Source organism: Miniopterus schreibersii, assembly GCF_964146895.1.
Source record: "Miniopterus schreibersii genome assembly, chromosome: X".
NCBI classification, from domain to species: domain Eukaryota; kingdom Metazoa; phylum Chordata; class Mammalia; order Chiroptera; family Miniopteridae; genus Miniopterus; species Miniopterus schreibersii.
In genome coordinates, this window is record NC_138104.1 from 99,565,783 (window position 1) to 99,582,363 (window position 16,581).

A 16,581-nucleotide genomic window follows, 5' to 3' on the forward strand; every position below is an offset into this window, starting at 1 on the left:
GCCTCCCTCCGCGATCCCACCTATCAGCGCCTCCGACGAAGCTCCAGTCTCTCCCCCTCCACGCACCTGCCAGCTCGAGGTGAGCTTAACTGAGCTATCCAATTACTAAACCGCCCCGGCTTCCCTAGTTCCTCCTCGGAATCATTCAACAGAAGCCCAAACTCTACAGGAAGCCTGTCCCTACTCCCCCTTACAGAGACACTCGGAGTAACACGCCTCCAAGTTGATCTTGTCCAGCTCAGTGCATCAGTAACTAGATACATGCTGTGGAGCTGGATGGACTACGAAACTCAAGCCTTGGCTCTCTGATCTTCAGTAAATTCCTTAATGTCTAGTCCTCAGTTTTCTCATCTGTAAAAATCGAGATAGTAACAATAGTTTCCAAAGATATGCTACATGTTGGCATACTGCCTGGCAACAGTTCCTGTTCCCGACAAACTTGTTGCTATATCACCATCCGTGTGAAAACTATCCGACCCCCTCAGGAGTGGGTTAGTATTTGCCCTGCCTGCGCTCCCAGCATAGGTATTTCACCTTTCATAACATCACACTACATTGCACTTTGTTGCTTTCACAAGTCTGCTTCTTGCACTTAAACTCCTTGAAGGTAGAGAACTTGGAAGTTATATTCCCAAACTACAGAACGCCCTGAGTGACGCAGAATGTAGCTATGCAAATCAGCATTTTGCTATTTCCTGTGACCAGGACTTGTGCTGAGAATTACTGCCATTCTGAAAGAGCACTGTTTGGGTTGCTGTAACATTTCTTATAAATTGCACCAGATAATAACAATAAGAATGTCTTCTAGGAAGATACTCCTAATTTAAAAAGCTAATTCCATTTCTAAACTATAGTTACCATCATTTAAATTGATAAGAATTAATTTTATCATTTAATAAGATAAAAATGTTATGTAAAAATTAATGCAAAGATACATTCTGCTATGATATTCCAATAAATAAAAGTTATCTTTATTCTGCAATATAACATATATTTCCTATTTTTCTTGATGCCTGAATACATCTACTTATTTTCAAGTATGTATATTTCAGTTTATCCCCCTTCTATAGGAAAATGCCTAAATTTTTATTTTAAATTGTCAGTAGAAAATAGCTGATTATCTAAAAAAGAAAATATTTTACTTATATAAATGATGTAGTGTTATTACTAAATATGAGTCTTAGTTATTATAAAGTGACAAAAGGATAATCCATAAATGTATTTTTTGTTTACTGCAAACATAAAAGGACAGCAAGGAAAAAAAATGTCTACTCTCTGAATGCCAGGTTTGGACTCTTTCAATTAGTTTTTTTTCTTGCTCTAGTAGAACAGTGGTATTAAGAGTCACTCAATGGTCAAAGCAGAAATCCTCAGGAAGAAAATTTTGTTTTTTATTTACTATTAATTTCAGTATTAGATTTATTCAAGGATATACAATGGGGTCTCATCTCTCCAACCCTCATTGCTATGCCAAGGGCCTATGTATATTCCAGATTACAGTTATAACTTAAAAGAGCAAGATAAAATACTTATGAATGCATATTAATATAAAAAATGCTGATTAAAAGTTTTCTTTGGAGGAGAGAACTATCTGGTGAACTTGATTCTTTTGTCTAGTGATTAGGTCAAAGCATCACAACTACTGGTGGTTTGAGAATGAATGGTGGCAGAGTTGATCTCCCCACTTAAAACCCAAACCAAAGTACTACCACTTCTGAAGACTGGTTGAATTAAAAAAACAAAACACAGGAATAAAAATGTACATATAATGACAATGTCTTAGTAAATTCTGGCTGCCATAACAATATACCAGAGACTGAGTGGCTTATAAATAACCAAAATTTATTTCTCACAATTCTAGAGGCCGGAAAGTCTAAGACCAAGGTGCCAACAGATTCCATGCCTGCTAAGTGCCTCCTTACTGATTCATTGAGAGGCATCTTCTCACTGTGTTCTCACATGGTGGAAGAAGTGAGGAAGCTCTCTGGGGTCTCCTTTATAAGGGCACTAACCCCATCATGAGGGTTCCACCCTCATGACACAATCACCTCCAATTCTACCTCCTAATACCATCACTTTGGGGGCTGGGATTTCAACATATGAACCTTGGGGGGGTGGGGACACAAACATTCCATAAATACAAGAATTTCTATTCATCTGTAAAGTAGCCAGTATTGTTTATATGTACTAATTCCATGGTAAAATTAGACCTTATTCACTTAAATGAAGTATATATCCATTTTGATCAATAACACTTTACATGAAAGAACTTAACCAACAAAGTTATATTAAAAAGACAATAAAACATTAAGTAGAATAAATGTCAAGTAAATAATGTTGATTCTTCTAATGACAAAGAAAAATACCTAAAGTGATTACTATACTGTATTTTTGCTAATATCATGCCAAAGAATGTGGCCCCCAGAAAGACATCTTGCTAAACTTTTTTGAGGTGGATGCCTGGTTTTAGTATAACCAACATTACCCTAACCCATGTAGCCCTGGAAAAGGAGGAAGGGGCTGGCAGCCTGTCCTATTGGTGATGTCAGCAGATCATGCCCCAGTTTCACAGAAAGAGGTGAGCTGAGGTTCTTCCCATTCCTACTTCTCTAGCAACTTCCTTATGTGTTTTCCAGTCACTTTCTAATCTACATGTTAAAGGATGTCTCACTAAATTTACAGAAATCTCCCATACTCAAAACAACTAGTAGGAAGAAAAAGTCATTCAACAAATATTAATATTATATAGATATGGTTTTATTAATCTAGCATTATTTAATGAAGATGAACAGCAATTTAAATACAAAATTCCTTCTCAAGCCCTTTGACAGATCTCATCCCCTTCAGGTCTAGGAAGGTACAAGTAAAATACTTTTGGAGGCATAAAAGACATAAAATGTTTCCTTCTAGGCTGTATCAGTAGCCAGGGAATCTCTATTATCCCTTTGGGGGCGGATGACTAAGGCATGCATGAAACCACGCCCCCAAGGCAGTTTCCACAACCTCTGCAGGGAAAGTGACCAAGAATTTATTATGCAAATCAGAACATGGTTGAGAGTGAAAGAGGGTGCTGTTAATATTTACACTAGAACATGAGGTGTAAGTAAATCAGGAGTGGCAAACTGAGAAACACCCTATAAATACAGGGTGGGGCAAAAGTAGGTTTACAGTTGTGAGTGTGCAAAACACTAAGTTTATTCTTGTATTTTTATTTATTAATTATTGTATTATTTTCCATACAAACAAGTGTAAACCTACTTTTGCCCCACCCTGTACAGTTAACCCTTCAATAATGTGGGGGTTGGGGCACCTACATCCTTGCAGTCAAAAATCTGTGTATAACTTTTGACTCCCCCAAAACTTTACTAATAGACTACTCTTGACTAGAAAGAAGCCTAGCTGATAACATAAACCATTGAATAATATATATTTTCTATATTATATACTGTATTCTTACAATAAAGTAAGCTAGAGAAAAGGTTAAGGAAATCATAGGAAGAGAAAACACATTTACAGTACTTCACATATTTATTGAAAAAAATCCATGTATAAGTGGACCCGTACATTTCTAACCCTGTTGTTCAAGGGTCAACTGTACATCTTCTGTACCTCTAAAATATAAGGGTAAGCGGGCATTCTGTACATTGCTTCTCATTCCAATTTGGAAGACTCTCCGCAATAGAATTTTGCATTAAGAGTTTGCAGGAGGCCTAGGAGGGAAGCCTGTGTGAGAGGAATAATGCATATCTTATGTGTTTATGCTTTTAAAGATAACTATGGTTTGAAACAGGTCAATTAAGTTAACATAAACTTTCCCCCCCACATTTATCTTTTTAAGAATTTTATTAATTTCTTAGGGTATACTTCCTTCCCTTTCCCAGAAAAGGCATGCACCCTAGAAGCAAATGCCTTCATCCCCGCTTCCAACTTTCTTTAGGGAAGATATATCCCCCTAAACTTACACATACAACTCCAACTCTATCTTTTCTTCCTACTGAATTATTGTTTATTTTTAATTGTGGTAAAATATACATAGCATAGACCTTACCATCTTACCGTTTTCAGTGTTCAGTTCAGTAGTGTTAAGTATATTTATCCAACTCTACCTTGCAGACCTGATGACTAGCATATTAATGAAAGAAATACTACTAGTTAATGCAATATTGAGTCTGAACACAGGCTTATTGGCAATTAGAGACATTCCAAGATATTTAGAAGCAAGGGCAACAATGGCATAGATTCTGTGGAATATGTAGAATTATCTACGTTTTAGTCTGCCTGACAAGTTTCTCTCCCTATTACTGTAGCAAAAGTTTTCTAAGCCACTGTATAAATTGGGAGATTTATTTGATCGCCTCCCTTGCGTGGAACCTCAGTTAAGGAAATAAAGTTCAGACAGTTTTAAAGGGAAGCCAAGATAGTTCTGTCATTGTGGAAAATACTATCATAGTCTATGAAACAGTGTACAAATAATGCAAAATAATACTATAAACTATAGACTGTTATATTACTAGTCATTTGAAAAAATACTTCTGTAAATATATCATGAAAGAATTCTAAGTTCTAGGCACTTAAAACATTTTCTTTAAAATGTTCTACACTGCATATGCTTTCTAAATGATTAAGCCTTTAAGTAAAATATCTGATCTTCAGAAAAGCAAAAGGATTTCCAGATATCAGTAAATCCTTGTTTGCCTAGGATTACAAAATATTTTTTCTGTATCATAAACTGATAGTAAGTAAGCAAGCACTAGTGAGATAACTAAAGATCAGGGCAAACATGCTCACTGAGAAGGCCTTATAAAGGAAAACTCATCCACATTTTGAAATAAAATATACCTAAAATCAGGGTCAATTTCCAGCCAGAAAGTACCAGTCTGGGCCCTGTGGCTGTTTCTGAAAGGCCTGCATTCTGGATGCTCGGGGTCTGTGCCTCTTACCAGTGGTTAAATACTTTATCATCCCTACTTATTACTCTATATGACCACTAACTGATAAACATAGAAAGACAGCTCAAAAATGTCAGACATAAAAAGACGTTCGAATAACCAGCAGGTTGCTCTGAGAGAAACTTGTGTCTCTCGCCATCATCAATGAGACTGAAGGAGCGCGGCCATGACAGGAAATGCACAGCTATAATTAGTATTAGGTGCAGGTGTTTCGGATCCTCTCAGTTAGTAAGTTTACAAACCTATTATGTATTAAAGCAAAACACCACCTAGAGATGGGCGCCGTGGGGGCTCGCCTGGCCGGCGGGCGGCTTGCGGTTCGCTCGTATGTTGAGGACGTAATCGTGACGGAAGGAGGAGCGCACGGTGCGGTTCATGAGGGGCTGCAGGGGGCGGAAGTTGTCCACCATTCTTTTTTCTTTCTCCCCCGCAGAAGTGAAAAGCAGGGTCCGAAACTGCTCAAGCTAGAAATAGAAACAGGAAGCATAAGTAATTTCAATGGAAAACCAGCTTGACTGCGTGGATAAATTCCTCTTGTTTTTGCAACTCTGACACAGCCCTCCGACACTGGGCACAGGAGCGCTTCCTTCTGGGTGGGAATGGCTTCCCCACTGGACAGGGAAGACGTGGGGGGGGGGGGAGCAGCAGGACGTGCGGAGACCACCGTGACCTTGGGACCCGAGGACTGAGGGGTCAAAGGCCCTGTCCCCCACATAGTAGCCATTTGCCAAGAACAAGCTACTTCATCTTTGATTCCAGGAACCTCATCTTGAAGTGGGCAAAACAGCAGCCCACACAGTGAAAAATGAAACGGCTGGTGCATACAGTGACAGTGCCAAACATGTTTTCTTTTTTCAAATTTTAACTGAATTGTTAATGCAATATATTCTTAATTGCTTACCGCACCTGGAGAATGTCGGCAAGTTGGCGCATGTGGTATCTTAACAGGCAGTGCACTGCCCCCTGCTGACACTGACAAGGACTTTCCGAAATGATGGCACGGTCCTCTGCAGTTCATTAGGGTAGCCGAGGCAGGCACAGCTACTGAGCGCCTGAACCGAGGCCGGTGCGAATAAGAAGTGACGCTTTAATTTTCATTTTAATGTTATTATTTCAATTTAAATGGCCACACGGGGCTAGTGGCCAATGTATTAGACATAGCAGCTCAGTACAAAAGGAGCAACCCCAAACTAAGGGTTCATTAATGTGACAATAGAGTCCATCGGTAGCACCTCGGCTTTCTGAGCAACTGTACTCGACTTCCAGCAGGAGAACCTGTTCACGAGGTTTCTCATTATTCAGTCAGGTGCACTACAGCCTGGAGGAGGACCGCCTGCGGCACAGTAGGCAAGCCCGTGACGATTTGTCTGAATCAAAGGCTTCAGACCAAGTAGAGCTGCAGAGGCAGGCCTGGGACCAGAGGAAAGCACCAAACACTTACTGTACTTATAAATTACCCTCATTGATTATGAATGTGTCCAAGTAACTAAGGTTTATTTTTACTTGACAAATTTCAAAGGTTAGAAATAGCCCAAATGCCAATAAGTTACATTAGATCTATAAATTGGACTGGTACACCCCCCTTTAAAAATGATATTGAAGATAATGTTTATTATCTACAAAATGTTCCACACATCACCGAATGAAAAGAGCAGCAAAATGGTTTATACAGAATGATTCCATTTTGTTGAAAAAACTCCTATATTTAAACAGATAAGAAACCAGAAGGATTTAGCCAAACAATGATTAACACTGAGTGGTTAGATTACAGGCGACTAGGATTATAGATGACAGCTCTACCATTTTTTTTGTACTGAATTTTCCCTGTTGAAATTTTATTTCCCAAGTCCTCCATATGGGACACTTTATTTTATTTATTTATTTTTCAGTGTTATGTCAATTTTTAAATATGAAGGATAGTAGCAGATTAAATGTACAGGCCGCCAAGCCCAGGCTTAGGGGGCAATAAAGATCTATATTTTTCCATTTGTTTACAGTGGGTTTCATCACACAGAAGTAAAAAAATATATATGGTCTAATTTGCTAGTTGCTTTCTTTATGACTTCTGGTTATAATATATAGTTAGAAAAGCTTCCTCCATTTGGAGATAAAGGTGAGCAGAATTTGTGACCCCAAAATATGCTTTTAGCATAAGGATTATGTTGAGCTATTATTTTATTTATTTATTTTTAATATATCTTCATTGATTTCAGAGAGTAGAAGGGAGAGGGACAGAGAGAGATAGAAACATCAATGATAAGAGATGAGAGAATCGTCATGGATCGGCTGCCTCCTGCACGCCCCCGACTGACCGGGATTGAACTGCCATCTCCTGGATCCTAGGTAGATGCTCAACTGCTGAGCCACGCCCGGCCAGGCTGAGCTGATTATTTTTATGAAACTGAAGGCACATAGAAGCTCTGTCACCCTCTTGTAAGAGACATTTACATTTATAAGGGAATCTCCATTTGTAAGGGTGTCTCCCCATCTATACCAGGAAGAGGAGGTGACTAAATCTCTAGAAACTCTTACCAGTGGAGAAGGCATGGACTTGGATCTGCACGACAACCTTACCCTTGGTTTTCTTCTTTTCCCGGTCACCTCCCATAACTGACCCCCCTCCAACATCTGTCTTTAGCTGGGGATGGTATTCAAGGTGGAGGCTTGGGCCATTTCAGGCAGTTATTTAGTTTTCCTGGGTCTCTTGCATGTACACAGGAGTGATCCATGTTATTAAACTTCTGTTTGTTTTTCTCCTATTAATCTTTAAGTCTTTTATGGGGGTGGGGGAGAGCAGGTTTTAGCCAAAAACCTAAAAGGGTAGAGTTTGGAAATTATTTTTCCTCCCTTACAGCTATATGTAAAGATTTTCCTATGCTTAGCCTAGTAGTTTTATGGTGATATTTTTAACATTTAATGTATCTGGAGTATATTGTTGTATAAGGTTTGGATGGTGGATCCCACCTCTTTTGCCTTAAATAACTGCTTAATTGTTTCCCAACAGCATTTACTGAACAACCTCATCTCCCCCCCCCCCCCCCCCCCCCCCCCCCGCACTCAGCCGACATGCTACCTTTCTCATAAACTACATTCTCAGATGTATTTGGACATATTTCTGAGCTTACTATTTTCTTCCCTTGATTGATCTCTTTGTGTGTCAGTACCACACAAATCATTGAGGCTTTATAACTTTGTTGATCTAATCATCCCTCATTTTCTCTTTTAGAATTTTCCCTGGCTATTTATTCTTGTTTGGTGTTCCCCATGAGGTAAAGAGTAGCATCTCCATTTAAAAATCCTATTGGTATATTTATTGGCACTACATTAAATGTATTGGGAATAAACAATTCATGGAGAATAACACTAAAGGAGAATTGACATCGAAGATGTCTTTTTTTTTTTTTGAAGATGTCTTTATGATGTCTTTCTATTCAATTACATGGTATGAATTTTATTCATTCATCTTTTTTCTTGTAACTTTTCCTGTTAAACTTATGCCAAGGTATTTTATATTTTTATTTTCATTATAAGTACTGTTTATTCTTCCCTTATATCTTTATATCATTATATCTTTTAACTGATTGTGATTTATATATGTCAAATGTATTGTTTTCTATAAATTAATATTATACTTCATTAATTACTGAATTATATTATTTTTGTAGTGGTTTTTCTATTGTTTCTCTATTTTTTTTCTTTTCAGGTCTAATTATATGGACTACTACTAGAATATAATTAAATATAAAGATTAATATGGTAACTATTTCCTTTAGAACTGAGATCAATCTGTTATCAAGTGGGGGAAGTCTCCATACCTATTTTATTGAAAATTTTAAAAAATGAATGATGAATTTTGCCAGTGCTCTTAAAGAATCTATGGAAGTGATTAAATGATTTTTCTATTTAGATTCATTACTATGATTAATTATATTAATATCATTCTTAATAAACCATCCTTACATTACTGAAATAAATGCTACGTGCACAAAGTATACATTTCTTCTACTGTACTGCAATATTCTGCTTCTAATATGTTATTTTAGCTTTTTTAAAAAAATATTCTTCAGAGATATCAGTCTGTAGTTTCCTTTTCTTTGGCCCAATTTTTTATATGTATTGTTATCAGTTATCCTGTCTTCATAAAAAAAGATTTTGGAAACTTCTGTTCTTATGAAAATGATATTGTTGTAATTAGGTAGTTATTAATAATAGGAAAGGAGCAAAAGGGAGGCCAGACATCATAGGCATGTCATTTGGGAAGCTTTACCAGGAAACTGCAACTTCACACTCCCCAGGGAATCACCAGCCCATCCCCTGCAGATTACTAGGGGAAGGGACTGGACACAGGGGAGAATGGACACATGTGCAGTGAAGTTGGGGTGACGTTGGGAAGATGCCTGTCAGTCACCCCAACTTCAATCACAACTAGAGATTGTTGGCTAGAGCGGGCAAGGCCACTGCAAGCCCACAAAATTTGGGGGATACATAATCCCTTAGACAAAGGAGCTTGTGCTCTTGGCTCTTGTGCAACTCTCTTGCATTCACCCATGTTCCCTCCATAGCTGCATGGCTGTGGACCCCACATGCAATGGAGTAATGGACTTCAGCTGAGAATACAAACTAAGCTATCCTGATGATTGACTGGACACTGCTCCAACATGGAACAGGAACTCAGGGCAACGGCTTTAATTCTAGCTCTGTTGAAGCCACAGCTTCTATGATGGGACTAAGAGAAATGGGACCTTGGAAATTCAGGGGTGTAATTCCACAGCAATAAAACCTTCTACTATATCTCATTCTTCCATGGGAATCTCAGAAAATTCTTTTTCTTGTGATACTGCAAGAAGCCCACCAGCAACTGGTGGGGACAAGGAGAGCTCCTCACCAATAACAAAAATGCTTTGTAATTAATCAAAGTCCCATAAAGCAAGCATAAGCAAGTATTACTGTAGTTTACTTATATTATGAATTACACAAGATTTTGTGTATTGACATAATAAGCACCACTTAAACTTCACTTCTAAGGAAAAAATAAATTCTAAACTCAGAACTGACTTAAAATAAAATTTCTAGACAGACATTATTGGATAATGTCTTTATCCTGAGATTCCAGAGCAAAATTACCGTAAGAAAATTAAGAATTATATGCATATATGCACAACCCAGGGAAACAGACAATGGTGGGGAGAGGAACTGGGGAGGGGGATGGGATAGGGTGGAATGGGTCATTGGGGAGAAAAAGGGACATCTGTAATATTTTAAACAAAATTTTTAAAAAAATTTAAGAAGGTTTCGCCCGGCCGAGCGTGGCTCAGCAGTTGAGCGTTGACCTGGGATCCAGGCGATCAGGGTTTGATTCCCGGTCAGGGCACATGCCCAGGTTGCGGTTTGATCAATGACTCTCTCATCATTCATGTTTCTATCTCTCTCTCTCCCTCTCCTTTCCTCTCTCTGAAATCAATAAAGATATATTTTTAAAAAAATAAAAATTTAAGAAGGTTTCAAGTACATCCATTTCTAGCTTTCATTCCTCCCTTTAAAAGGGTCTTGGTTAAATAAATAGACAATCATATTCATATATAAAATACACAATGCATAAAACACATGTAATTGTCAAATATGGGAGTATAAAGCTTATGTTTCCTAAGTTTTAACTTCTCTTTCTGAGTAATTTGAAGCACGTCCTAATTCATATCTAAATTATACAAGAAGTTAGCATATTTTAAAAAAATGTAAAAGCATTATAAGATGTTACAAACTGATCCCAAAGTTTGAGCCCAGCCTTGTTTTGAAGGGGCAGAGTAGAATTTCTTTATACAGAAACATGGAAAGAACATACCTGATCATGATCAACCTCTACAGGCTGCTTCTTAATGATCCAAGTGACAGACTCGGAGAGTGGAGGGGTAGTCAGGGATCCCGAGTACGTCCAGTAGTCCGGGCAGGTGGGCATCAGGCAGGAAGGGTCAAATGACCCAAATTCCACTAGGGTGTCCTGGCCAAGAGAAGAGGTCACTGAGCTATCATTTCATGGTGACAACCACGCAGGAATGGGATGACAAGGCAACGATTCTAGGAGTGTCTGGGGACCAGCAGTGGTCCAGAGGAGCTCCTTAGGCCCTCTGGGCACCTTAGGACTGAATCACAACCATGCCTTTCCTGCAATTAACTGTGTATTTCTGACACTCTTTAGAGGGAACACAGCAGAACCCATTTTCTCCCTCCTTTCTAGTGCATTTCCAGCAGGTGAACTCTTGGGAGGCATTAGATGGTGGCTGATGCATAAATAAGGACGCTTCCTTTTTCAAGAGACAATAGCATCCTTGTTTCTAAAATGCAATGCAAATTAGGAGGAGCCAGGAACCTGGACTCAAAAGGGAGCAAGAGAAGAGGGAAGGAAAAAGGGGGAGATGGAAAGGGAGGGAGAGGGAGAATTTATGGATTTCCAGGCAGTGGGTTCTGAATATTGAACAACTGATCTTGGGGCTGGACAAAGGTATCCCTCCTGAAGGATATGGGTAATTGTTCTTTAAAGGTGGACAAGCCAAGTTTCTGTTCAACTTTTCTCTACTTCCTGCCTGAGAGAGGATAGCTAGAGTCAAGAAGGCTGCTCTGAGTGTTTCCACAAGGATTGAGAAGGAAGAGGAGGGGACCCCATTATGTTCCTGAGTCCTCGTGTGCTCAGTGGCATGGCAGCAAAACCAGAGTGGCTAATGCCCACCAATGAAATCCCTTCTGTCCCCTGAAAGGTGTCACAGGGCCAGAGGTGCACTCAGCATATAAGCATCATAAATGCCAAGTTGTCGTCTAGGGGACTTTCAAAGAGAACCTGAATTACACTGAGATTAATTACATTTCCCAATTCAAAGGGCCTTGTTAGTATTTCCACTCTGAGACTGAAACATAAAATATATTTCAAGTGCTTTTGGGAAAAAAAAATTACCTTATGCTTAATTGATGGCAATATATCCACCAATTTCTGTAGTTCTTTATGATTTTTACCCAGCTAAAGAAGAAACAATGAGAAAATATTAAAAACAATTGACATCTCACTTTTGAAACTGTAATAGAATGTGAATTAAAATTAACCACCTGGTGATTACATAAAAAAAAAAAAAATCAACCACACTACTTAAACTACACTTAAACTGGTAATTTAGAACGTTATAAACATCACTGAATTAAATTAGACACAGAACAAATGAGCAGTCTGTTTGCTGACGGTCGGCGTGCCTGCAGGAAAAGGTGCCCCTCCATTTAACTAGTTCTTAAATTGAAATTTAAGTTCATTAAAATTAAAAATTGTTTCACAGTCAAAGTAACATTTCAAGTGCTCAGTTGCCACCTGGGGCTTGTGACTACTCTACTGAACCATGTATTTTTACACCATTTAAAATATATTCATAATAATCTTGTATTTTAACGAGTTTCTTTTTATCCCAATATTCTTAGAACTTAGTATTGCAGTGTTCCATGTTTTCATCCTAGAATGCTAGACATCAATTAAAGTTTGCAACTTTTTATTTACCTTTAAAAATACTCCTATCACAGCCAAACCATTTTCTTCTAGTGCTGCATCTTCAAAGTTTTCAAATTTGACTGCATTCCAATGCACCAGGTGCAGCTGAAACACCATTAAAAGATGGTTTCACACAAGACCACATAGGATCACTCAGAAATAGACAGCCTTATTCAATATGATATTTTAACCTGTTTCCTAACCCAAAATAAAGCCACTGGGAAAAGCATGCAAGATGGACGTAAAGAACGAGAAGAAATGTATGCAGCTGCAGAAATTAATATTACTTTGGAATAGAGACATTTATTTGGGGAGAAAAATAAAAGAAAATATATATAGCAGAGTGAATAATATTCATCCATTTCTGCCCTGATTTGCATGAAACTCTTATATCCCAAATCTATTTGCATATAAAGGAGAGATGTTTATCTTGAGAGAAATAGATTCTCCCTATTCGAATTAGACAGGAGTTGAAGACACATTTCTTTGAGGGAGAACCAGTTAAATGTGTTTCTTTTTAAGGTAACAGAAAACTAAATTAGGGGGAAAGTAGTGAGAAGAAATTCTAGGTGCTTACGGGCTGCCTATATTTCACGACAAATCATTCCTCACCATCATTCCTGAGCGCTTCATTACCCAGCCTCCCAAGTGAGCCCGTCAGGGTCATGGTTACCTTCCTTTCCTGTCCTCTCCTAAAGAGGACCCCGCCTCAAGTCCTATTGTTCTTATTTTAGAAACGCTGGTTAAGTTTGAAACGCTCTTTTTCTTTATGTCTATTGCTGCAGCCTTCATTTAGGTTCCCAACATCTCTCACTTGGATTAATTGGATGTGGTGGCCCTGCACTGTTGCCTGGGTTTTCACTTTAGCCTATGATTTGACTTAGCTTAGAATTCTGAATGAATTTCATTTTAGAACCTTAAGGTTCATTTCCACTATATTATTTGAGATGAGGGCACATGTAATAAATGGGAATAATCTAATATGCCCCTGAGAGAACTATTTAGATTTAGAGGAATCACCTGATTTTTCCTGATAATTTCTTCGAACTAGAAACTCAGAACTATCCCCGCTTCTTGACAGTTGTCACTATTCCCGAGCTTCTCAACATACCTCTGCCGGGTAACATTTGCTGTCCACGGTATGCTCGGAGCCCCAGGCATCGATGGCCCCCCAGTGAAAATGGAACTGCTTCAATCGGTAGTTATGTTCCAGGGGTCCTCCCTTGATCACTGAAATGGCACATTCAACAATTTAGGGGACACTTTTTCACACCGTGGAAGATGGGGGAAAGGGCAAATCTATGGGTGAACCGTCTATATGAACTGTCTTAAATGGAGCACACTGCAGCCTGGTTGGCCGCGGCTCAGTGGCTGAGCACCAAGCGAGGATCCGGGAGATTACGGTTTGATTCCCGGTCAGGGCACAGGCCCGGCTTGCGGGGTTGCGGGCTCGATCCCCGGTGTGGGGTGTGCAGGAGGCAGCCGATCAATAACAACTCTCTCATCACTAATGTTTCTCTCTCTTTCTCCCTCTCCCTTCCCCTCTCTGAAATCAATAAAGATTTTTAAAAAATGGAGCACACTGTATTGTACACAAGTGTTTATAAATTTGATTTCCACAGTTAGTACATGTCTAAGGGGGAGACCTGCACTTTGAATGACACTGAGATTTAACTAGACTCCAAGCTACATGCAATTGCTAAAGACCAGTTCTTGACATTCTTATATTCTACATTTACTGTGACCATTTTTGTGGGTACAGTAAAATGCATATTTCTCTTAGCATATTTATCCAACCCAATCTCATAAAACTGAAATATGGGGACAAAAGACATTCTGTTTAATTTTTATGCACTGATACTTTGCTTTTCCATTTTCGCAGATACTAGAGTTTCTTTCCCTTTCATTGAAATGGAATGGGAAATTTGCAAGTTAAAAATTATCACCCATCTCTCCTTGGACAGAGTAAACAATGTGAGTCATCTATACACTTCACCACTAGCTTCACCATGTTGGATAATAAATACCTTTTTAGACTAAAGTTTTCTAAAATGAGTGAAATCAATACATTATAGTATAGGTAAAATATTTGTATGTGAGTTTTCTAAGTCACCCTTCCTCAGGTTTTGGATGGTGCTAATTTTTTTCTTTTGCTTGTATTTGCTAAAGCAACTTAGTTCCTCATTTATTCCATCTTATCAGACCCTGGTAATGTCTGTCCATGGTTAAACCAATACAAGAACACAAAAACCATCCACCTCATCTATCTTAATGATCTTTAGCGTTTATCACATCATTCATTGAATTTTATGTACGTGAATGACCAAATACACTGGATATGTCTTACAATGGTCTGCTATGTATTGTACTTGCTTTTGAAAATATTTTATCTAACTTCCTTTTTAAAAAGAAAGAGTTTTGTAAGAGATGAGCAAAGACACCAAAGACTACTTTTCTTTGGGCTCAGGGGAGGTGCAGAGAATAATACCACATGATTCACTAAATTAATAAGAGGATGGTACTAAAGTGTACTGATATAAAAATAAAATGCCTCCCCACAATTCTTATTTTTCTATGCCAACTCCATATTGTAAGCATGACTTTGGCAAATATTCAATTTAATCTGTTGAATTCAATTGAAGTTCTGGTCCCAAGTTATGTGACCAGGGCAGAGGAGAGGGCCAGGTTTTCTCTCCTATCCCCAGAAACACGCTGGCAACATTTCCTGGACACTTACTGTGTGTCTCCTCCAAAGACGATGAGCCAGGCAGGGAGGAGATGTCACCAATGGGTGGCTTCAAGGGAGTGGGACAGAACTGGTCTTCAGGTGTGTTTGGATTCACCCACATAATACTAAAGACATTTTTAAATTCATTGCCAACATTTAAATCTGGATGCTTTCACATAAAAATCCCCACTTCCAACTTAACTTGAAAATGAGATGCCCTGACCATGTTGGGGACACGCTCCCATTGGCAACAATAGGCTGGAAAGGAGAAACGGTCGCCCCCTTTAGATGGTCCCACCAGTTCTGTTTCCCCACCACACTGCAAACTCCTTAAAGGCAACACCATCCCTTCCGCTTTCTATTCTGAGAACCTGGCACAGTGCCTGACATTTAGGAGATCCTCAATGAAACTAAGAACTAAAAAAACAGACTGTAAAGTGTTCGTTGGGTTTGTTAGTTAAAACATTACTGGTAACCTCAGCAAGAGCAAGGAAAGGGGTGGGACTGGGCAGGGCAGATGTATGGATGAGAGAGGGGCAAGTAAAGTTGGCAAGAAACGGGGCAGAAGAGGGAGACAAAAGATAGTGAGTTAGAAAGCAGAGCAGTCATTAAGATATATCAAATAATTATATACTTATTTATTTGAGGTTGTTGATATTTTGTTCTTTCTGTGCTCTAAGACGAGAAGAGGTTAAATTTGTAAAAAATAGATTAACAAATATAAAACACCTAGCACAGTGTCCGGTAGGCAGCTTATGGAATGGTCACTCCCTTCTTTTGCTTTTGAAGCAGAGGTGAGGGAGCTAGCAGAGAAAGGGATGGTGAAGGGAAAGTAATTCACAAGCCCCATACAAAGAAAATGCGAGAATGGGCATGAAACATTTGGGGATGATGGAAACACTCTAAAATAGGATTGTAATGATGGTTGCACCACTAAGTAAATTTACAAAAAATCATTACATGTTTCCCCCCAAAAAAAACATAGATGTAGGACTAAAAATAGGGTAGGAGAACTTAAAATGTTTGTGAAAGCATTCTTGGTAGATTCATTGGTGATGCTCCTAAAAGTATAAAGTAAGTAAAGCCAAACAGGGCAGGAAGCATCCTTAAGAGAACAGTAGGACTCATCTCTCCTCTTTAATGCCTGGTGATACTGCTGATGAGAGTAATTTCAGAGGAGGTGATAATTTACAGGAATCACCCATGGGACTCAGCCCAGATACAATTCACTGCCCTTTCCTACAATATTTTGCACCCCTCATATGCACTCATTAAAATAAATAACTGTGTCCCATTCAGGGGAGCCAAATAACAAAATAATACCCAGCAGAGGGCAGTGGTCTGAGATGCTCACATACCTTCTCTTATTCTTTTAATTTCTGTAA

General features: G+C 38.7%; 1 protein-coding gene across 3 annotated transcripts in view; it reads right to left on the reverse strand.

Annotated features, from left to right (window-relative positions):
• Positions 1-2,744: 2,744 nt before the first annotated feature.
• CA5B (carbonic anhydrase 5B) overlaps positions 2,745-16,581 on the reverse strand; it is a 52,449-nt gene continuing 38,612 nt past the window's right edge. For all 3 annotated transcript variants that reach the window (XM_081125653.1, XM_081125654.1, XM_081125655.1), the window contains 5 exons: positions 13,580-13,698; positions 12,478-12,573; positions 11,893-11,955; positions 10,789-10,944; positions 2,745-5,413 (listed from right to left, as the gene is read on the reverse strand). In XM_081125653.1, coding sequence (XP_080981779.1) covers positions 5,219-5,413; positions 10,789-10,944; positions 11,893-11,955; positions 12,478-12,573; positions 13,580-13,698 — 629 coding nt within the window. In that variant the 3' untranslated portion in view covers positions 2,745-5,218. The remainder of the gene's footprint in view (positions 5,414-10,788; positions 10,945-11,892; positions 11,956-12,477; positions 12,574-13,579; positions 13,699-16,581) is intronic.